At 42.3% G+C, this 23,623-nt stretch overlaps 2 protein-coding genes across 9 annotated transcripts; one reads left to right on the top strand and one right to left on the bottom strand.

Moving 5' to 3' along the window:
* The first annotated feature begins 16,115 nt into the window (after positions 1-16,115).
* On the top strand, positions 16,116-18,151 carry LOC136538605 (B3 domain-containing protein Os03g0622200-like). Of its 2 annotated transcripts, XM_066530556.1 has the most exons (5): positions 16,116-16,154; positions 16,255-16,383; positions 16,682-17,183; positions 17,268-17,518; positions 17,606-18,151. In XM_066530556.1, the coding sequence occupies exons 2-5, from the start codon at positions 16,258-16,260 to the stop codon at positions 17,882-17,884; spliced, it is 1,158 nt and encodes a 385-aa protein (XP_066386653.1). In that variant the 5' UTR covers positions 16,116-16,154; positions 16,255-16,257; the 3' UTR covers positions 17,885-18,151. The 2 variants fall into 2 exon arrangements, with proteins under 2 accessions (XP_066386653.1, XP_066386654.1); XM_066530557.1 differs by having other exon boundaries at positions 16,119-16,383; positions 17,268-17,522; positions 17,606-17,812.
* A 320-nt stretch (positions 18,152-18,471) lies between these two features.
* On the bottom strand, positions 18,472-21,464 carry LOC136538606 (uncharacterized). 7 transcript variants are annotated; one of them, XR_010779397.1, is made up of 5 exons: positions 21,246-21,464; positions 21,065-21,162; positions 19,990-20,058; positions 19,188-19,239; positions 18,472-18,628 (listed from the first exon to the last, which is right to left on the bottom strand). XR_010779397.1 is itself a non-coding variant. In XM_066530559.1 (4 exons), the coding sequence occupies exons 1-3, from the start codon at positions 21,401-21,403 to the stop codon at positions 20,036-20,038; spliced, it is 279 nt and encodes a 92-aa protein (XP_066386656.1). In that variant the 5' UTR covers positions 21,404-21,464; the 3' UTR covers positions 18,472-18,628; positions 19,990-20,035. The 7 variants fall into 7 exon arrangements, 4 of the variants coding, with proteins under 4 accessions (XP_066386656.1, XP_066386657.1, XP_066386655.1 ...); XR_010779396.1 differs by lacking the exon at positions 19,188-19,239 and having other exon boundaries at positions 21,027-21,162; XR_010779395.1 differs by lacking the exon at positions 19,990-20,058 and having other exon boundaries at positions 21,027-21,162.
* Positions 21,465-23,623: the final 2,159 nt, after the last annotated feature.

Genomic DNA, 23,623 nt, shown 5'->3' with positions numbered 1-23,623 from the left:
TTGAATCATGCCACCAATGCCATGGTACCTATAATCATTCATCCACTTTTTGATGGTACCCAAACAAGTTTGGGTCCTCTCAAGTTAGGAGCAACATACTTAGGCAAAGCCTTGGTAGGAGTAGCGGGTCATTTTGCAATAGCAACCATAGAGGTACCATTACCATCCTTCCTAAGCATAGAATTATCATCAATTGAAATAGGCTTAGGAGTTTTACCTAGGGGACATGAATGTGCCATGTGTCCCCTTTCCTAGCATGAGTAGCACTTTCTCTTTGATTGAACCTTCTCTTCCTTGCTCATGTGGTGCTTCCCATTGCCTTGCCTCTCATGGATTGCTTGAGCCTTCTTCTCAAGCTTGGTAGGACACTTAGAGGCAAAGTGTCCCATATTTCCACACTTGAAGCATTTGATGTGTTATAATCTTTCTTCTCATCTTCATTCTTGCTCATCATCTTGACATCTTGAGTTTGCATTGGATGCCTTATCTTTCCACCCCTTCTTGTTTTCTTCTTCATCATCAAGTCACCACCATCTTTATGATAGATCTTGACTTGCTCTTGGAGTGTCTTATCTTGCTCAACTTGTGGCTTTGGTTGAGGCTTCACTTGTTGCTTCACCAATTGCTTGGTCGAGCACATTGAGGTAAGATGACCCAAGTGCGGCACTTGAAGCACTTCATATGCTTGAGCCTCTCATCTTTTTTTATCTTCTTGAGCTTCTCAATGTTAGGGCAACCATTTGTAAGGTGTCCCACTTCATGACACCGGTAGTACATGGTATGAGAGAGCTTTCTTTGTTTTAACTTCTTCATCTTTCTTTCTCTTTATTTTACCCTTTGTCATCTTCTTCTTGAAGCCAAGGCCACACTTGTCACCATAGTTTCTTTAAGTCTTTAACATGTACTCAAAGATGACTTTTGAGTTGTAGCACCTCTCTAACTTATTGCTCAAATTCTTCACTTCATTTTTGAGCTCATTGAAGTCCTTCAAAAGGTTAGTCTCACAAGACATAGAAGTAGAACAAACATCTATATGTAAAGAACATGGTATTTCTAATAAATCATCACAAGAGGTGGATACATGCTTCTTGTCTACATTACAAGGGTTAGCAACAATATGTGATTGATCAATTGACCCATGTGATGAGCTTTCACTAGTTTTAGTTTTTCTATTGGAAAGCTCCTTAGTGAGAAAAGCATGGTCTTGTACCAAGTTATCATGAGCAACACTTGGTTCCTCATGAGCCAATTTTAGCTCCTCATGTGAACAAGTAGTAACATAAAGTAGATGCTTTTGTTGTTCACATGTGTTCTTTAGAAAAGAGTTTCATTTTTCAATTTCTCGGTTTTAGCCATCTCTTTTTCTAAAGCTTTGATCATGCAACCATATCTATCTAGAAGCTCCTCATATGAATCCAGATCAATCACATTTGCATTAGATACCTTAGTGTCACCTTATGACATGAAGCAATGTGATGTAGTGGATGAGCTTGTAGTAGCAACGTCATCCGGGCATGATCCATCATTATCACCATCAAGTGTGCACGAGGTAGCATTATCATTTGCATCACTTGTGGCATCATCGTCAATCTTGTCAAGTGAACTTGTAGTGAATCGATCATTATCATCACTTGACCATGAGGTGGAGCAATCTTTCACAATCACAAAATTGTGGTCATGCTCGACACACTCATGCGCCTCCTCCTTGGTGCCCTTATCATCATCATTGGAGACACTCCCATATATTAGGTTGAGGTACAACCAAATATCATGTGCGGTCTTCATGTACATGATCTCTCCAAATATGTTATCTTTCATGGATTGAAAGAAAATGTTAGTAGCTTGACAATCGAGATGTAGACATTTCTTTTGCGCTTTAGTTGCATTCTTTTCATCCAACGCATGAGAAAAGCCCACATCTATGATCCACCACATTTGGGAGGAAATGAACTTAAAATTGCATGTCATCCAATTTTTCCACCGTGCAAAGTGTGTGCCATCAAAAGTGTTTGGACACTCAACATCTAGCCCATAAGCCACCATCCTCTTGGGTCGGTAAAGACCACAAATGAGAGACCTAGCTCTAATACCAATTGAAAGGTCGAGATGACGGATTAGAGGGGGGTGAATAGTCCTTTCTAAATTTAACCGCGTCGGCTAACTAAAACAATTGCAGAATTAAAACAATCGGTCTAGCCAAGACTACACCTCTCTATCGAAGTTCACAAACACCTTATAAGGATCCTAATTAGATAACAAAGGTGCTGGGCTAGCTAGAGCTCACCTAACTAATTCTAGGAGCAAGGTCACACAAACCTATGCCACTAGTACTTCAAGCAACAAGGGAGCTCCTACACATGCTAGTAAGCAAAAGCACAAGGCCACCTAAGCTCACTAGCAATGCTCAATAACAAGGCAACCAATGCCAAATTAGAGAGCACAAATACTTAGCTACACAAACTAAGCAATGTGACTAACAAGGTTACACAAACCAAATTAGCCACGCAAGTGAGCTACTTCTATGCTACACAAGCAAGAAGGTAACTAATGAGCTACACAAGCTAACTAATTACAAGAGTAACTACACAAGCATAATGTATATGAAAGTAATTACAAGCTTGTGTAAGGGGATTGCAAACCAATGGGAAGAACAATGTTGACACGGTGATTTTTCTCCCGAGGTTCACGTGCTTGCCAGCACGTTACGTCTTCGTTGAGACAAGATCCAAGGTTGCCACCGGTCCTCTTGCTAGTGGTGACCTACAAGTCACATTCTCCCATGTAGAGTGCTTACCACAAGCTCTAGCACTTGACCTGACCGGACCACTTGTCGCCCTTCATGTCTCGCTCTACTAGAGTTGCTCTTTGTGGCTCCCGCAGGGCGAGCATAATGCCTCTCACAAAGCTCTTCTTCGGAGCACCGCACAAGCTTCTTGCGAGCTTTGACGAAGACCACCATCAAGCCATCTAGGAGGTGGCAACCTCCAAGAGTAACAAGCACCATCAGCTTGCAAGACGACCACCTAGTGCCACTCGATGCAACCTCACGATGCAATCGCACTAGAATCGCTCACTCACTCGATCGAATGAACACTATCAAGCTCAAGTGAGTTAGAGGGCTCCCAAGCACTATCACACAAGCCACCAAGGCTCTAGTGTGCTCCCCTTCCTAGCCCAAGGCCGACCACCACTTCTATTTATAGCCCCCATGAAAATAGAGCTGTTGTACCCCTTCACTAGGCACTGCTCGGGGCGATCGAACACGCCGGTCGTATTGATCGGGCGCACCCGATCCAGTGTCTGGTCAATGGATGCATGCCATGTATCACCTCCATTCAACCTCAGTCGCTTGATCTCAATGGTCGGCTACCACGTGCCAACGGTCAAGTGATGACCGGACGCACCTCTGTCGAGTCCGGTCATTTCCCGAGAGGTCCCAAGAGAGCAAACAATGACCAGATGTGTTAGTTTGATCACGACCGGACATAGGAGGGGTAGTGTCCGGTCGAGTCCAGAGAGCTCCCAAAGCTACTCAACTGCGACTGGACGCATCTGGTAGGTCACGATCGGACGCAGCATCAGGATCTGGTCCTTCTCTTCTCTGCATTGCCATGTTAGTGGGACCGGATGCACCCACAATGTGTCTAGTCACAAAGTGACCCAGCATATGGTCAAAGACCGATGCCTACGCCTTCATTGCTGCCACTGACCGAACGCGCCTGTCTAGTTGAGGCCAGCGTTCGATCACTCATAGTGACCTCCTTTCGCCTCCATTTCTTCACCGAGTTGATCCACATCAACTTCAACTTCTTATCCTTTGTAAATGTGCCAACACCACCAAGTGTACAACACCTTGTGCATGTGTGTTAGCTTTTCACAAATATTTTTAAGGAGTTAACCACTCAACTTGCCACGCCACTCGATCCTAGCAACGATGTAAAGTTAGATCACTCGAATGGCACAGGATGACCGATATGCAAACAAGTTTGCCCCTCTTGATAGTACAACCATCTATCCTAAACCCGGTCAAGCACTTCTCTAAACAACCTATGATTGGTGAAATGAAATGCCCTAGGTTATACCTTTGCCTTACGCATTTCATTCCATCTCCTCCAATGTCGATGCAACACATGCACCAACACAATCAACAATGATATGATCTACTTCATATCATCATGTGATCTTGTTGGTTCATCGATCTTGACCTCACTTGCTTTTTACCGTTGCCTTCGTCCATCGGTGCCAAATCTTGCTCAAGCTTCACTGCCATGCGGTCCATCGCTCCAAAGCCTCCAACTTGCCCTTCACACTTGCAACCGGTCCATCAAGCCAAGTCATGTCTTGATCTTCTCCACCTTGATCACATGACTCAATGTCATGTCTCATGTGCAATGAGCTCCTTCATCATCACATGTGTGATCTTTGCAACATCTTCGAGCAATTTCCACCTCCATGGCATATGTTGCTCACACATATGTACCTATGGACTAATCACCTATGTATCTCACATAAACACAATTAGTCCACCTAAGGTTGTCACTCAATTACCAAAATCAAACAAGGACCTTTCAATGGGTGCGCCACGGCGGTAGTGGCGGGGATGACGCACGCGGGTGCTGTCGGGCAAGGGTGAGCGGAGCGCACGCGAGAGCGGTGGGGGGATGGCTGGAGATATTATTGGTGCGATGCGAGGGATATATATTTAGACAGGGAACAAAGGGATATACTTGAGATGGAATAAGTAGGAAGGGAATTTAAATAGAGCTCAAATGACTTTAGTTTTCAAAATAGATTTTGAAAATATTTTTGAGCGAGTAATTTTAAGATTTGAATTTTTGGGATGTTACACCTTGCCCACTATCTCGGCCTGAGGCGCCCTTCTGCGAGGGGCACCACCCACTACCAAACCCTCACCCCCGCTTCCCCGTCCTCCCTTAATCCTAATCAGATGATGAAACATCGCTTTCTTTGCCCCCCACCACTAGCTCCGCCCATCCGGATGTCTCACACCACCCACTCGACAACGCCCCAACCGCCTCGCATGCCGCACCCAACCCACCACCACCGTTCGGCTCCTCTCCCTTCTAAGGCCATAGGGCATGGAGATTCTTCCATGAAAATCAGAAAATTCCAACACCAAACCCCCCTCTATTGCCGCCTCATCCATCGCCACTACCCTATAGCGTCACCAGCCGCACGACCCACCGCTCCCCCGCACTGGGCTACCTCCACCCTTCCCTAATCTTAGGAAGAATACACGTATCACATGCAATAGCAACACACTCGCATTGAATACAGATTTTGGGTCAGTAGGTGTCGGTGTTTTATCACCCGACGAGTGAATTTATACGCGTGTCGTGCTGCTCTAGGAAGATGATGGTAGCATCAAAGACACAAGGAATTATACTAGTTCAGGCCAGAGCCCTTCGCCTAGTCTTAGAGAAGATCGAGTGCGTGTTCTTCAATTGAATGCTCTGAAGTTCTTACAATGGGGGTGTGAGAAGTGCGAATGATGTAGGAGAAGTGAGGTGAGGGACTGCCCGAATAAAGTCTTGAGAGTCCATCCCCTGGATGGGAGCCCTGGACACCCTTATATAGAGTCCGGGGGCTAGGTTATAGATGAAGATGGGTTCTCCCGACCGAGTGGCGTTGAGCCCGAGGGAGGGAAAACTAGTAAACTTGGCTTGCAAGGAAGGCCATCTTGTCTTGGCAACAACGTATGTCTGGGTATGGTTGTCGTCATGGTCTTGTGCCCACATCGTAGCATGGCATGGCGTGATGCTACAATGCCAGTCATGATGGCACTGTTGGCATGGTGGGGTTCGTCGGCTGTCCTGTGCGACATGAGCTTGTCGTGGCCTTCATCATTGTATCATGTTCTCCCTAGGGCATTGTGGCGATAGTGAGGGAGTAGGTAGCCATCCCTTGGTCATTGGTCGCCTTGCTGGTCGTGGAGCTAGTGGCCTCGATCCCAAGCAACAGGGTCAAGGCCATCGTTGTCTTGGTTGATCTTAAGAAATCAAGGTCGTGGTTGTGCACCCCATCCCATAGTGGGTGGGGTCATACGCCCATCTCATTGGGCCATATTTGGACGGTGGGCTTTTGTACTGGTTGTCACCGTCCGATGGTGTTGTCTTGTCCACGTAGCATGGCACAATGCTGGCATATGTCCTGACTAAGGGGACTGTTGTCCCCTCAGTCCTTGGGGCATGCCTGCTCCTGTCAGGGCTGGCATACCCGATGGTGCTCGACCCCTCCTTGTTGTAACACCCCTGTGTTATGTACCTGTTTTACAATAGTTTAAGGCTTAATAAAACCTAATAAATAAGTTTTCTATGCTTGATGATAAATTCTTGCATGAAATGATACGATACATGTTTGTTTAAATCACCTTTGTGAATATAGTCAACTTGTGTGAAGTCTACCAACTTTTTTTTTGTACTTAAGCATCTCTAAATGAGTTTGGGAACAAAAGTTGTGTAGGGTTCATGTTGGAAAAAAATGGAGAAAATGCTTAAAAATGTCAAAAACACTAATTGGTGTTAATTGCTCAATAGCTTTTTGAAGGATAAATAAATAATTAATTTATATAGAAACTATAACATATGTTGTTGTGAAAAACTTAGTACAAGTTATGAACTTTGTGGTGGAGTGCTTGTTGGTGCTTAGTTTGCATGTTTGATATATTAGTTAAGGCTCCAAAGTTTGAATCAAATTCAGTTTTTAGAAGAACTTAGAAAATTTTCCATCTCTAGAATCAGCCTGGCAAACCAAAGTTTGATACTATTTATCTCCTAACTCGTTGTGCTAATGACCTTATCCCCTTAATCAAAGTTGGAGAGTGATGAGCAGGTAAGATATTTCCTTATAGGCATTGGCTCGGAATCATTTTGGAATATGTCGATCTAGGGATTCAAATGCAGGAACATGGCTCTGCTGTGCCTATGCCCTGCCCCCGGTGCTCTACCTACCCACGTCGTGCACAGGGCGTGCCCATGGCCGCCCACTCCCTACCGCATGCATGCCCCTACCCATGCCACGCTGCCGCTGACCGCGACCTGCTCCACGTGCTGCTTCTCTCCCCTCGCCTGCGCCTATAAGGGCGTCGTGCTCGCTCTCGCTCACTTTCTTTCCACAGTAGAGCATGCACCACCATGGCCGCGAGCTTAGAGCCAAGCTCGAGCGCCACCATCCTCGCCGCTGCACTCGGTCACAGGCTGAGTTGAGCTCGCGCCCACCTCTCGCCTCGCGCTCCTGCTCGGGTCACCACCGCGCTACACACATGTGGCCAGGTCGCTGCGCCCTATCCTGGCACAAGCGAGACCCAGCCACGGGCGCACCATGTCCTCCGGATGCCAAGGAGCCCACCCTCGCTAGCCGCCGCGCCCCATAGTGCCGCCACCGCCAGCTGCCTATAACCGGCGAAGCAGCCATCGCCGCGTCCAGTGGCACGCGTGGCTAGCATGGCTCGCCCGCCTCTTCCAAAGCTGCATCTTTTTGTGGGTGCGCATATGAACAAGCTTTCCCTAGCGCCACCTTTCGTTGTTGGCAAGGGTCTGTGTCGGCCGGAATCGACTCCGTCGTCGTCCTTTGCTCCGTGGAAGAGGAAGAGAAGGGTGGAAACTAAAATATAAACTATTTTTTGGGTCCAGATGCGAATGACTAGACTCATATGAATTGTTGCGTACAGTAACTTTTTCATGCGGTTAGATTAGTAGAAAGTACAGGGTTGTTGATGCAAAATGTGTTTTTCTTTTTATGTTATATTTCTCTTTTAAGCGTAAATTGACTGAAACTTCTAAAATGCACAGAAAATAGTAGAAAAATATAAAAAGGAAAATAAATATGTTTTGAAGTCCCTGAGAGTAGATCTATGCAGTAGAACTATAATATGGTATGGTTTAGTACAAAGTTTTCGCTGTAGATTTATATTTATGCTTTTTAGGGTTTCCTAGAAATAAATTCATATCTATTGTTGTATTGCTCCAAATGTAGTGAAATTTTTATGGCAAACTAGTATTGATGTGTGTGTGCTCTAGTAAAAATTTCATGTCCAATGTATGTCTATTTACTGAGTTATTGATTTATCATGTGTCACATCCTTTTATTACCATTAAATCTTAATTAACTGTTAGTAAATAATCTGCTTATCCAGAAATTATGAAATTCATACAATAGCTTTGTTTAGTTAAGATGTGTCTCCCATAAAATTTTTATCTCCAAAATAGATGTTTGGCGTAACACCTTTTTATTCCTTGGTTGTAATTATTTAAGATTATATATATGATAGCTATTTAGATTAGGGTTAATGTATGTTTCTCTATGTTGATTGTGCTACATGTTGACTAAGCTAAGTGTTACATAACTCTGTTTGGTAGTAATGTTATGGTTAGCGTGTTTGCTCTGTCTTGCGTTTGTATGTTTAAATGCAAATGGTTGTCTTGCTCACTTGTGTTAGGTTGATATTAGTGAACTCGTAAATAAGTGTTGTGGAGAAGACGAGAGTTCGACCTAAAATGTTGCATACCATTAGTCGCCCTACGACATGTTGCTTGTCTATTAATATTTGTAAATGACATTATATGCTTGTTTGACTTAAACATGTATTGCATTATGCATATCATTTAGTAATGATAATGGATAGATGGATCAACTAGAGGATGTTGGTGTCACGCGGAAAGATGGTGTAGTGGGACCAATACTAAGATGATGATGGATCGTGTCCCGAAGATGGAGGAATACTAACTTTGTATAATACAAATTTTACTCAAGCAAGCTTCGGTGCATAAGCCCTATTTTTCTAGCACTTATTATTATTATGCTATTTGTGCATTAAGTTGCAGGAGTTGCTTGAAACCCACCTACATAATATTCTATCCTATGAGTCCTACTAGTATGTGTCGCACCCAATTTTGCATAGCAAAACCAAGTACTCATATATGTGCGCCCAGGATGTCCAAACACACATATAATCTCAAATTGCAATAATATCAAAGTAAAATACTTTATTACATAGCATATCTCATCACAAATTTATCACATAGTCTTGCTCATCGGCAACATTATTACATAAAGCGGAAAAACTAAGCCCATGGCAACACAGGGACTCCAACAGGTGGACTTCAACTAGTAGTCCAGGACATCTTCAGGAAACTCCTCATATATGACATCTGTTACCCATCTAGGGTTTTCATTGAATATAAAACAAGTGTAAGCGCACCATGCTTAGCAAGTATAACAAAGGGATCTATGAGGCTCAAAGGCTTGACACGGTTTGACTACGGTAAGCAAATTTTAGTTGGTCAATTTTTATTAAACCTGTGTCACTACTTTAGTGAATAAACCAACCCCAGTTGTAATAATAAATGATCAAGATTATATCATTCCCAACCATCCAAGTAATCCACTAATCATGAAGGATCTAGGCCGCTCGTATTCGTGAGCCCAGCTGTTATAACAGGTTAAATATTTCTACAGAAATTGTATAACTTTACCCACTGAGCTGTGATTCCCAATGCAGGGGTTTGCAAAGCCCACATCGCCTCTACCAAGGAAGCGTGGCAGGGTTGCACTAATAAGTCATAGCTGCTAAGGTTTCAGCTGTCTAGCCGTATGTGGCCCTCCTCTAGGAGTGGCACTCATGGTTGCGGCATGGTACACACCCTGGTAGAAAAAGAAACATACCAACTAGTGCCCTCCTCTTGCCCTTACAGAAAGCTACAGATGAGCTAATACAATCTAGTTACAAGGCTAAAGTCAAAGCCATTTGATACTCGGGGTTGTACGGAACCTCCTGGGTGGCCGCTTCAGGATTGAGTCCTTATAGAGAGGCACTAGAGCACTCAAAACCCAGTACTCTAGCCCCTTAAACAGTTGCTAAAAAGCACAATTTTAACAAATTGCATACATCATTAGTCATGTTTATCATTTATTTGGTTATGTGCTGCGGCATCTATCCAAAATGCATCCCAAATCATAGGTAACAAGGATATGTAGTACAAGAAATAATCTAGGTAAAGTCCTTAAAGGTGATTCAATTTAGACACATGCATATGTATGAATTATAAAGTTCATGGGTATAAGGGGCCTCTGTTACACTTGCCTTCCTCAAAGGTTTCCTCCTAGTACTACTGCTGATCACCAACTGGTTCCTCAACAAACTCATGTTCACCTTCAAAACACATTCCACATCACCATTCAAGCATCCATAACAATCATCACATGCAAACAAATGTACTTCTATTAGAATAGTACATCAAACAATATAAACAGAGAATGAAAAGCTTATAAAACTAATCTATGTACTGCTACGAACACATGAGCGAAAGAATCACTCTAATCGGATTTAAAACGCAAAACTTATGCATAAAATAAGATTCAATGGCATTTCTGTGATCCTGCCGCCTGCACTCGACTGTTTCATCATGGATTCGCCGCCTGCTACAATACATGAGTGAGACCTCATGAACTCGACTGGACCGAAACAAAGGCGGGCAGCACATTGAGACGACGGCCCCCACGGTAGCGCCATGAATGGCCGATGTGGAGCTCGCTAATACGGCGATTCCGTATGCTAGAAATGAAAGTGAAGGCATGAGGACGATGAGGGTTATACCACGGGTCCTGATAGAGGTGTTCTTGACGTTCAGGAGGGCACCACAGGGTCCGACAACGTGCGACGATAGCTGGAGAGAGAAAAGGTCACCGGTGAGCTCGGATTTGGACCAAGCCATGATAAAAACAAGAAAGGAGAGCACCTACGGTCGTGGTGAAGCACCATGAACTCCCGGGCACATTCATGGCAGTGATTGGGCTCTAAAACAGTGAATTTGAGTGTGGCAGCGAGGGCGTGTGAGCAGAGAGTGAAAACGAGAGATGGAGGGCTCGTCGAAGGGATTTATAGGGTGAAAGGGGTGGTAGATGCGTGAGCGTTACTGCTCGGGGCTTCAAGGCTAGGCATGAAGGCCTCCCCTTTAATGTCGCCATCACTCAGCCTTCAAAGAAGGAAACGAAGACAACGATGAAGTCTGTCGCGTGATTCCTGGCGTGAGGAAGGAGAATGGTGGGCGCAGACAGGCGGGACCTAGGCGCCAGAGAAGGAGAAGGGAGAGCGAGCATGGCGTCGTGCGGCTGACGGGCGGGCCTAGTCGCGTAGTGAGGGAGAGAGAGCGCGGGGTGGAGCGGGCCATGCCAGGCACCACTCGGGCCACCAAGTAGGCCGGCACTGCTGGGCCAAGCGAAACGAGCTGCGCCGTGTGCGTGTAAAGGAGAAGGAAAGGGGAGAGCGGTCCGGATGACCGCCAACGGCCCAAGGCCAGAATCTAGGTCTGGGAAAAAAAGAAAAACAGGCCTGGGCTGGTTCTAGTGCTGGGCTAGAAAGGAGAAAGAGAGAAAAGTTTAAAAGAGAAGCCTTTTTCATTTACGAAGCTTGAAAACTTGATCAAATTTAAATCAAAATTTAATTTAAACCCAACCAATCTATCCCTACACTCAACCAAAATCATATGCTTCGGCATAAATGCAACAAACATGTTTCTAGACCTTATAGTTAATTTTAACTAATCAAGATTTATTATTTTGGTCTAGATTAAAATGCATAGAAAATTATATAAATACTCAAATTAAACACTATTTTAAGAATAGAATTTTTAGGGTGTTATAGTATGATAAGAATAGTGTAGCATGCCATGCTATAGGGCTTACGATAGAAGTCGAGTGGTGGGCAGTCACTCACGAGAAATAGGTGATGGTCATATTGTTACTACTATCACATGGGCTTGAGATGCTCAATAATAATTGTAGACCGGGCGAAAAGTGGAAAATGTTTTTTCTAAATGGTTGGTGGGTGCCGCAGAGCCAGGCTCTGGGCGTCCATTTTCCTACCTGTGTTGATTAAGGACCGTTCGTTGGTGGCCATTTGACAAGTTTGAAGGTACCGAACACATAACAGGGGCCTGAGTTATAGTTGACCATGAAGCTTAGTACTTCCTTATGACCAAGGTGCGCAAAACGTTCACTGGAGTGTTTCTCTGGCCATTCTAGCGGCTATTTTTGGAGGGGAATATCCATGGACCAAACTTATGAGGGGGAAACCCATCGCTGGTGCACGGGATGGGCCTCATAGGGTGGGTTCCCTAGGGTGGTCAGGTCATTTTGGGTCTTGGTCATACGGTTGGAATGGTTGCCTTGTACATGCTCTTTTGAGAGAAGTATGGGCATGTGTTTGGAATTGCCCAGCTGGATGTACATCGATTGCAATCATCATCCTCCTCGGTTATGGATACCACTTGTCATTTCACTATCATCGTAGTTAATACAACTAGAATATGGAGGTGATGAGGCTTATGTCGGATGATGAAATATATTCTGATTGCTTACCACATGTTTGAAAGTAGTAAAGTGCTTACCTAGAATAGTTAAGTAATAAACTTGATGTGACTGCTAAAACCTTGAATACCAGGATGCACTATTAGTAATGCTTCTCTGCAAAAATAACTAAACAGCTAGCCAAATAGCCCCTGCATATCCTTGAGAATCGGGAGACTACTTCAACCTAGTCGGGTAAGTCTTGCAGAGTACATTGCGTACTCAGGGTTTTATTCCCCATGTTGTAGGTAACAGGTGGATGCTGGAGCTGAATGTTGTGTGTGGATACCTCCTGGTGGGCTCAGTAAGGCTTCCTTTGTCACCACGATTATAGAAGTTTTACTCTTCTATTTCTACTTCTGCTGCAATATTCAAAATTATTAACTTCCGCTGCTTTTGTGTAAAATGACCTTCTTCCGCTGCTTTTACGAAATCTGTTTGTGATAACTCTGATTTTTATGTAAACTAGTGATGTATGAAATGGTTAAGAATATTATAAGCTTTATTGTCTCGTTTATGATCCTAATGAAAACGTGGATTTTTAAGTCCTCCCGTGGGGTGTACTCGACAGACTATCGAATTTAACTTGATCTCTGGTGTACTTAGTGTCAAATGGCTGGCAAGTATACTTGGGATTAGGTTAAATTGGACGGTTTTGCCACACTTGTCTCTTCCAGGGGTTGGCCGGGACCGAGGAGTGGCCGCACGGTGCTGCATAGCGTACTGTGGAAGGAGGAGGGAGCGGTCGTGGTCGACCTCCTGTCTTAGTGCGTGGCCCAGGGCCTTTGTAGCTTAGGCGAGCTGCGATTGCTGGGCCTCTGTTAGTTGGGCCATCGTGGGCCGCCCGAGCAGCCAACTAATTGGTGTTCTGAGATACCCCGGGTACGATAACCCCAACAGTAGGTGACTTCACGTGAGGATGTATAGGCGATGAGGAGTTATATCATAGGAAAAATACATGTACTAGAGAATTAACAGAAGAAATATAGAGAAAAAAGACAAAAGGATAGACCTCATGAGCGCACATGAGATTCTATGTTATAGATCTTAGAGCATTTCCAATGGTCTAGTTTAGAGCTAGCTTAATCATTTTTTAATTATTTTGAATAGTGGAAAAGACAAGAGACCGTGACTCAAAAGATAGTCTCGTATTTTTAATGATGCATCCCTCTCTCACAGCATGATATTCAAGGTTGCTTGTTGCAGTCTCTCTTCTTCATATTAATTAGCTTAGAGCTAGTGCTTCTGGTACTGTTGAAGACGTCCTTAAGATCTTTAGGTTAGCTCCAATAGTAAATTATGAGGTTGCTCAAAGCACTTTGTTTCATATTATTTAATAAAAGAGAGAAATATTAGCCTTTGAACCAGAGCTATTGTGATACATATATTTTAAAAATTATATGAGGATGTCATTTGTCATATAGGACTATTCATGTAGCTATGTACTTATAAATTGACTTAGAGCTAGCACCGTTAGCAACTTACTTTAATCATTGAAGGTGCCCTAACTTCTCATTTCTACCAAGGTCCAGTTTAGTTTGCAAAAAAATTTACAAAATTTTTCACATTCCTCGTCACATCGAATCTTTGGACACATGCATGAAGTATTAAATATAAATAAAAAATAAAACTAATTACACAGTTTAGACGAAATCCACGAGACGAATCTTTTAAGCCTAATTAGACTATGATTGGACACTATTTGCCAAATAATAACGAAAACGCTACAGTAGCCATTTTGCAAAATTTTTTACATCTAAACAAGGCCCAACGATCGTACCATTATCATGTTCATTTTTTTCCATAAAGAAATTCTTGGAAAATTGACTAACGAAGGCAACCGAAAAAGAAAATCACAAAACAAAAAGATACAATAGTGTTCCGACCGGTAAGATGCACAGTAAATTTCGGATAATTTTAGATAATTTAATAATATCCTGCGAAAGAAAATAAGCTTAAAAAAAGCTGAAACTCTACCCGTCGAACACGCCCTCGCGAGAATAGTGTGAGGAACGCATAGACCATTTTGCTTTGCAGTGTGCTCGTCGGATACCACGCACCTTTTTGTAGTTTCAATGCGTAGTCTCTTGGGGCCTGGGAAAGGAAAACAGTACCTAACCACTACTACCACACATGTCGTTGCTGCCGCTTGCTACTTTACTGCAAATGTCATGTCAAGCATTGATACAAACGCGTACTCTCCCTCGGTCCAAAAATAAAAATGCATCTTATTTTTCAAAAAGTCGAATTATCTCCACTTGTTAAATATATATAAAAATATTAATATTTATGATGACATCGAATAAATATTAGATTCATTATGTAATATATTTTTATATAATATCATTTTATTTAAATTAGTTAAACTTTAAATTTATTAGCTCATCAAAAGGTGAGAACGAAATAAAAACTCGATCTGCGACGGTATGACGGGCCCTCGGTTTTTTTATTAAGAAGAAGATCTTCTCATGAAAATTTCTGAACCCCGGCCCCACCCATACACAAAGTTGAGAATTAGAACATACTCATCTGTCCCTAAATATCGATAATTTTCGCTTCTCGAGAAACAACTTTGATTAAATATATATTAAAAATATTAATATTTATGGTACATAATTAATATCATTAGAATGATCTTTAAATCTATTTTTTAATAAATTTATTTCGAGATATAAATGTTGTATGGATTTTCTACAAATCGAGTCAAACTTGGAATACGCACACCAACGACGGTAGTTATTTAGGGACGGAAGAAGTAGACAGTATGATATAGTTACCAATTATTGTTTCGCAAATAACTTGAATGTTAAGGCATATCTATATAGTAAGATTTAAACACAATGCAGAAATAACCTCTGCAAATAAAACAAACTCTCAAACTTTATAATTTGATGGAATCGAAATATGCTTTTTCAAACTTTTTATAAAACTTATTGAATGGATTCCAGTGCCTCAAATAATAGCACTTTGATCAAGTTTAATGCACTTTGATAAGACTACTTCTATGTGAACCAGTGATCAAGTTTAATTTATTTGAGAAGTGAGTATTGTTCAGTTGGCTAGATTAATTGTAGACTCGTGCAAGTGAATCTTGCATACTCGTGTTAAGTCTTCAGTCATGATACGTACTTGCAGTTTCAGGTCCCTTTAGAATACGGGATACATTTTTCTTGTGAAAAATTAACTAATTAATTATTGTCAAATTCTTGTAGGATCTCTATGAATTTCTCTGTTCCAAAGAGGCTATCAACTGAGAGTCACTTCGTCAATTTCAAGATCTTCTAGTCTAGTGTTTTGGAGGCGTTTATATAGGCAGGGTGTTCTTGTGTGTATTACTAAAGATGAGTTTTATGCACGAGTACGTGAGCATATTTACGTTAAAGGAAACTCAAAATTGGGTTTCACTGGGACATGGCAACTTCATAATTAGGAAAGTTTACGGTCATATATGGAAAATCATCTCAAACCATACAGGACCCGTTCGCTTCGCTGAAAAAAAACAAACTGAAACACTGTTCCGACTGATTTGGTGTAAGAAAAAAACACTGTTCTGGTTGAAAAAACAAGTTGAAAAATACGAATTATAAGATAAACGAACATGACCACAATCATCATGCGTTTTTCGAAGAAAAGTATTTTCAAATAACTCAACTCGATAGATGTAAACAAATATAAAAGAACTAGTATTTTGGTCGGCCAGCTTTCATCTATTTATTAGCCTCAGAAGTCCCCACAGGAAGTATCTCAATGCTATTATCTCAACGCCAAGGAAAACTGCAGAACCTGAAGTCTCTGAGCTCCCCTGCTTCCATTCAGCACTTCCCTCTCTGCTTTTGTGATCTCACATTTTTCCCTAGCTAATCTCTCTCTGTTCTTCCGGATCTATAGAGTATGAAGAACCTGGACAAGAACTGCAGGATTTGCGTGGAGTGGCAAGAGCATTACTACTGGAACCACATGGCCGACGACAAGAAGCATTTCTTCAAGCCTATGGTCGGGGACTTCACTGAAACCATGGTGAGAAAGCATCTCAAGCTTCCCTTGCATGCGCTAGCTTCTCCCCATCTGTGATTGAATGTGTTACAGGAATCGACTTCTCTGGGTTATTTTGGGCGTGCATGTTGGTATATGCAAAGGAATATTGCTGTCTTCTTCATTTGTGCTGTATTGCTGTACAGAAAATTTCAGCATTCGCATCTCAATAGGATTTCTAGCTTCATGCATTTCCATTGTAATCTTAGCTTAAGCATGATTACTGGGTAAACAAATGAAGAAATGTGTCACAAACCAAAAAATAAAACTTCTTTTGTTGCAGAGCATACCTGCAAGATTTGCAAATAACTTCAACGGCCACATCTCTGAGGTCATCAGTCTGAAGTCCCCAAGTGGCAAGACATGGAGCATCGGAGTAGGCAGTGACACCGATGGAGTAGTCCTCCAGTCTGGCTGGAAGGAGTTCGTCAGCGCTCACAGCATCGACGAAGGAGACTGCATGCTCTTCAAGTACACCGGAGTGTCCTCCTTCGATGTCCTCGTGTTCGATTCGAGCGGCTGCGAGAAAACATGGCCCCATTTTACCCACAACGGCAGCCATAGCTACGAGAGAATCGAGAGCTCTGCAGGGCTTGAAGGACCGCGGCTTGGCTGCCGTAGATTCAAGGGAGGCCAAGACTGCACCTGCACACCGCAGTCGCTGCCAAGCGATGCCGATGACGGTGACGGTGAGGATGAGGATACTCATCTGGAGCTGGAGATTCACAAGAGTACCAGCAGGAGCATCCCCAAACGCTGCAAACGCAAGCTTTACCGTGATATTGGTAAGTGACAGATAGAGTACAGTATCTGATTGTGTAGAACTTTGCAGTATCACTGTGAAACGATATGATGTAATGTACCTGCAGAGCAAGTTCATGGTGAAGTAAAAGATGATGACGAAGATGATGCTGAGCTCCACCATGACGGTGGTGAAAGTGAAAGGACTGCCAAGACCGGGTACTACTTCTGCAAGAACGGGCCGGTCAGCGAATACCATCTGACGGAGCAGGCGAGGGAGGAGATCTCAAGCATCCGTGTGCCTGTGGAGACGAGGAACCCGGTGTTCGTGCAGGTGATGCACCCGACCCATCTCCGCAGCACCAAGCCCGGTGTGGTAGTAAGTAACCTCCCTGGCTCCCTTCTGAAAGACATTACTACTACCAGGCAAAAACTCGACCTGCTGCTTATTCTGTTGGCCTTTCAGGGCATTTCTTCAGAATTCGCGGACAAGTACCTGGGAACAACCTCAAGGGATGTCATCCTTGAGAGAGCCGGCAGCAAGGGGAAGTGGCACGTCCGCTTCAACCGCAACAGGTTCAGCCGTGGCCTCACCGGCCGCGGATGGAGCGAGTTCGTCGCCTACAATGGCCTCCTCTGCCACGACGTCTGCCTCTTCGAGCTCATGATGAATGGCAAGCGGCCGCCGACGGTGACCGTGCACGTGCTGCGCAAGGTGCGCGGCGCCTTTGTCCTGCTGCGCTGAAGCCCTTGCTCCTGCATCCGGCTCATGCTTGCAGCCTATGAAGTCTCTTTCTGTCTCTGCGTTGTGTTGATGTTGTCTTTGTAGTTTGGTTACTGTGTTGGGCTGCTCCTATCTTCTTCTGCTCCTTTGACTTGTCAGTAAATTTTCGTATGTTGCTTTGATTTGTCAGTAACTTCTGGTGGAGTGTTTGATCTAGATAGAAATCTATTGCATTCTGCACAACTGGTTTCATGAGGCCCGTACAAAGGAACGCTTAACTTTCTGGCTCATAAAAAATCTCTTGCGTTGTGCACAACTGGTTTCACGCGCTCGTTCAAGGAACACTTTATCTTTCTGGCTGATAAAGAAAATGTTGAATTGTTCACGACTGGTTTCATGAGTTCGCAGTACAAAGGACCACTATCTTTCTGCCTGATAAAAATCCGTTGCTTGTGTACACTGGTTTCATGAGCTCGTACAAAGGAACACACACCAGACATGGTAAGAAGCACGGCACGCAGTGGAATCTGATAACACGTCGAGGCATCATGGGAACAAGGTAAAATGAAACCTTAATTCCAATCGATGCGAAACAGTGAATAGCAGGGTAACATAAGATTATTTATATAAGTTGCAGCAAGTATACTGTCCGTTTGCCGACATACGAGGTACTAAGAACTCTGCAAAATGCAGGAAAAAGGACGCAAGCCCGACGAGTTTCCAAATGATGCAACCTCCAAATAATCCTATCCTTGCATTAAGTCCCTGCAAAATAAATCGGACACGGTAAGCCAAACACTAAATTCATACAAAAATTATATCAGAATGCAAAAATAATAATAATATAACAACCGTTCACATACTGGTTCTTTTTAAAAAAAAAAATCAAACTCATTGAAGGGCATGCTAAGAAAAACAAAAGGAGTTGTATCTCATTCAATATAATCCAGGTATACTGTCAATCTGTAGTGCTACTGTGGGGAGGGTGGACAAGCAGATGTCTCAGAACATAAATATAATGGAAAAAAGGAAAAAGAAGATAGAAGTTCTTAGACTAGATGCAGTATGACATGCAGGACACTACAGACTTCATGGTACAAAAACCTGTACTTAACAGTATTGACCTTGACAGACATGGCAGGATATAGGCTCTTCAAGTTCTGTGATTTTACTTTCAACAAGATATAACTGTTTCTTTTAGCCTCCCAAGTTGTCCCAGACAATCAATTTATTTTAGTTGTTTGCATTCGATGAATGGTTTCTTCATTAGATTAGATACATTAACAAAGTAACAACAAAAATATCTTGCTTTTCACAGAAGCACCTTTTCCATGGTTTAAAACTGCTTCCCAAGCATCATGCATCATCGCCATTTCCTAATAGATCCAGACCACAAAAATCTTCATATCAATCTTATTATTATGAGCTAATGCATGTGGAGACCTTTGATACAATAATCGCTTGCACATTTTAGTCTTAAAATTTGACCAGCAACGCAGCACAATAGTATTGGGACAACCAAAACTGTATTTCACACTTGCAGACCATATGAGTATGCAGTTTGGTAACAGAAGATCAGCAAAATCGTATTGCAAGGGCAAATACCTGGACACATAAAATAAGTAGTGAACCATTTATGCAAATATGTGCATAAGTACAAAGGGATTCCCAATATTCTATAAATAATGGATGTGCAGTAGTACTAGCACCGAACCTTAGAGATCGATAAACATAACAATGGGCAAAATCACCAACATCTATAGTGCACCAAGACTATGAAGTTCACTTATAGTTATAGTTGCATACATATTTGTTAAAAATAATAGCACATTTGGGAAAACTTCAAACATCATCAAAACCAGCAGTGCAGCACAGATGTAAGCAGTTTTGTAAAAAAAAAAGCATATTTTCTCTAATATCATTTAGAAAACGATTGAACAGGTTTATCTAGAAGTTTGAATACTGCTCAGACCCACTTCAAGCAGTAAAACCAACATACGAGTAGGACACAACCTCAGAATACACTAATCCAATGAAACAACAATCTCTCAAACTCACAAATAATGCATACTATATTCTTCTAATTTCTTAACACAGATAACACACAGGAAAATAAAAGGACCTACATCATCTTATGCAATAGGATACGAATCATTCTGTCTCATCTCTTCATCAACCGTCTTTCCCATTTTGGCCTATCAAATCCCAATTTTGAGTTCTTGTATTAGTTGTCAAACAACTTTACAAAGAACAAAGGAACAAAGGACAAACAACAAACTGCTATGATCAATACAGTCAATGAACAAACAACGGGTAGGGAAGTCAACATAGCTCACGATGTTAGTTAAACAATTAACAACAACACAGCTTTTATTCCCTAGAAACTTGGGGTACGCTAGAGTTGAAACCGAACATGAGCAAGAGCAACCAACTTGACCAGTTACATAATTAAAATTGATCAAAAGGTTAACAGCTCTAGAAGGGCAAGATATTAATTAAAACAAGTAAAGAACCAATAAGCACTATCTAAATCACTATAACAGAGACATTGTGTGCTTAACCATCCTCCGTCCTGATCAGAAAATTAAAAAAGAGAAGATTTTTTTCATGGCTGTATTTGGGTGTGGGAGCAAAAGCAAAATCCCTATATATTTCTTGTAGAAAGATTTTCCATTTCCCCAATTTGTCATGATGCTGAAATTCACTTCCAATCAACTGGCTCCTAGTGCTGGTAGGTGATAATGCACATTTTTGGCACACAGGTGCTACAGCAACCCATTTCCACCCAAAACCCACCAGGAAAGGTACTCAAACACTCAACGGTCTAGTTCTAATTATTATCATGGAGACATGTACAACATTTCAACAATCAGTCTGAATCAGAACCATGACATAACCATGCAAGAAAATACATTGTTACTAGACATATTCCCAAACTAGTATTCCCTCCATTCCAAATTGGAATGAAGGGACTAGGGAGTATGATTTGGCTGCTGCCCATGACATAGGAGCAATCCTCCCAAGGCACATGCAAATAACCATTGCATAACACGAATTGAACAAATATAAGGATTACAAATCTTGGACGAAATGATCATAGGTACACGGATACACAGTATCATAAGATGATGAAATCGACATATCATGATGCATGATCACTAACTTGCTAGCGATCCTGACAAGTGCGGCAGAAGAGGGTACCCTGGGAGAGCTCACAGCACGCCCGCACGCTCGTCGCCGAGTGCCCGGTGAGCCTCACCACGACCGCCGCCGGGGACCCCGCCATCGCCGCCAACGGCCTACAAGGATCATAACCAACCAGTCACTCCCCATAAGACCGAATCCCCCCACGACCTAGGAGTCGGGCACCATTTCAATTTACCTCGCGGTCGCGAAGGCGAAGACGGGGACGGAGCGGCGCTGGGAGGCGGGGAGTGGAGCTGCCGAGCGGAGGCGTGAGGCGGCGGAGGAGGAAGAGGATGCGGCGCGGGCACGGACGGCGGCGAAGAGAGAGCGGGAGGCGGCGCCGCGCCAAGCCATGGCCTAGGGTTTCGTCGGAGGAGGGAGTGGATTGCGGACTGCGGAATTGCGGAGGCGGATTTGGGCGGTTTAGGGTTTTAGGAAAAAGATACAGTACTGGGCCATGGCCCATGAAATCAGCCCATTGTCTGGTGAAGGTCCGTTTCCATTAGGTCGGGCCATAACTATTCTGAGGAATGCCAATTGCCAACATTTAGTTTAGGCTATATTTGGTTCCAAAGTATTTTCAGAGTATATTGAATAAATAATTATGATTTTCTAAAATGCTTTGGGTGTTTCAGTGTTTGGAAATAATATACTATGTAGTTTCTAAAACCATGATTTTATCAAAACTGTAGTTTTTATGGACTTTTAGAAATTCCACACATGACCTTCTTTTTTCTAAACCCCGATTGTGTATCTCTTTGGTTTATAAAACCACAGTTTTATAATATTGTAATTTAAAACCACATCTTCCAAATAAGCCCTTAGATGTATTTCCTAGGTTTTCAGCCAGTGGCACAAGCGATCTTAGGAAGAACATAACCAAAAGTCCTGTATTGTAATCTTTGTTTTTAAAGGTTGTTTTCAGTTGAGTTATTTGACTTTTGTACCATATCAGTTTTCCTTTACAAATATATATATGAGGCACTCCTTTAAGTTTTCTTCATTAAAGTTTCCTACATACATTCACCTAAAACTGACGAAGTCGAGTTAAACAATAAGTAACTATCAAGTTGGCCTGCAAATAGCTCACGTAGCTACTTTCCTTATTGCAGCATTTGGTTTTTTATTTGAAAATCATTTCCAAATAGTTTTCTTTATTTGTTTGATTGTAATTTTCTTCTCTCCATGCATGTCTACTGTATCCATCAGCATGAACTCTAACCCTAGCTTTGAGCTATTGTCATCTTTCTTGTCTCTTCCATTTTTTTTCCATTCCTATATATCTGGTGATTTACCACTTTTACATTTAAAAAATATATATATCAGGATTGCAATATTTAATAATAGTTCTTATCTATCTTTGAAATATATGCATGCTACCTTGGTCATGTTGTACATGCTCATACTAGGATGTTCGTGTTGCCACTATCATAGTTTTAATTTCTTCTTAATTTGAGTATGAATTAGGTCCCTGTAACTATATGTCATTATGGCTGCCCCATGCCGGCCACGGGCGCGGGGACCGCTTCTCCTGCCTGCCATAGGATGAGAGGGAGGGAGCGGTGAAGAGATCTAGGAGGGGGAGGATAAGAGTGGATGCAGATGATCGTGAAGTGGGTAAGGGCGGTGGATGAGGACGACCCATCATGAGGACCGAGGTGCAAGGGACCTAGCTATGTGACCCACATGGTAGGCCAGCGACACTCTTTATGGGACAAGGTTTGAAGGCTAGAACGATATTTGTGGGACGGAGGGAGTATATCTTTTGTCTGAATTCTAATAAATTATGTGATTTTTATATGCAAATGTAAGATATCAAAAGAAATCTATTATAGAAAAATTGTCAATTGGTCCCATCTTGAGGGCACACCATGCAGACGGAGCCCAAACTCATTCTTCCTCTATTCGGCAAGACTCCTCTTGTGTGCCCTTCATATATAAGTTATGTTGCACAAAAGTATTCGTGCGAGTTTTGTATGATTCGAACCCACATCCTTTCTTCTCGCACGAGCATTCCTTAACATCCCTCCACAATATATACTTGTTGTCGGTAGCAAGAAAACCATCTCTTTGAATCTTTCATGGAAGTTAATTTCAGCAATGGCTGAGATATATAAGCAAGCGCCTTTATTTGGTCCGCCTAATCCAACCATTAGTAGAAATTATTTTCAGAAACAATTGCCTTAAGCAATTCTAACTCTATCCCTAGTTAAATCTTTTAAAATTAGACCGAATTAAACGTATAGAAAAGAGTATCAATATTTATAACATAAAATAGGTGCACCATGAAATATATCTCATGACAAATATGAAGAGACTTACTTCATCTATTCCAAATAATTATATATAAAACGTTTTGGCTTTTCTAAATGCATTAATTGTGCTATGTATCTAGACATATATAAGTGCATATCTAGCTAGATGCACAACAAAAATATATACATCTAGAAATGCCAAACATCTTTATAATTTGAAATGGAGGGAGTACTATCTAGTGTCATAAATATTAATATATATATTTTTTATAAATCTGATTAAACTCAAAATGATTTCATTCGGTGCAATGCTAGAATT

The sequence above is a fragment of the Miscanthus floridulus genome, chromosome 2 (genome assembly GCF_019320115.1).
Source record: "Miscanthus floridulus cultivar M001 chromosome 2, ASM1932011v1, whole genome shotgun sequence".
NCBI lineage: Eukaryota > Viridiplantae > Streptophyta > Magnoliopsida > Poales > Poaceae > Miscanthus > Miscanthus floridulus.
The sequence above is the reverse complement of the archived record's forward strand: the minus strand, read 5'-3'. Positions and strand labels throughout refer to the sequence as shown.

Coding starts and splice junctions, on each gene's coding strand:
- LOC136538605 (XM_066530556.1), top strand. CDS start 16,258: ATGAAGAACCTGGACAAGAACTGCAGGATTTGCGTGGAGTGGCAAGAG. Junction 16,384..16,681: donor GGGACTTCACTGAAACCATG/GTGAGAAAGCAT, acceptor CTTTTGTTGCAG/AGCATACCTGCAAGATTTGC. Junction 17,184..17,267: donor CAAGCTTTACCGTGATATTG/GTAAGTGACAGA, acceptor ATGTACCTGCAG/AGCAAGTTCATGGTGAAGTA.
- LOC136538606 (XM_066530558.1), bottom strand. CDS start 21,403: ATGGCTTGGCGCGGCGCCGCCTCCCGCTCTCTCTTCGCCGCCGTCCGT. Junction 21,163..21,245: donor TTCGCCTTCGCGACCGCGAG/GTAAATTGAAAT, acceptor TGATCCTTGTAG/GCCGTTGGCGGCGATGGCGG.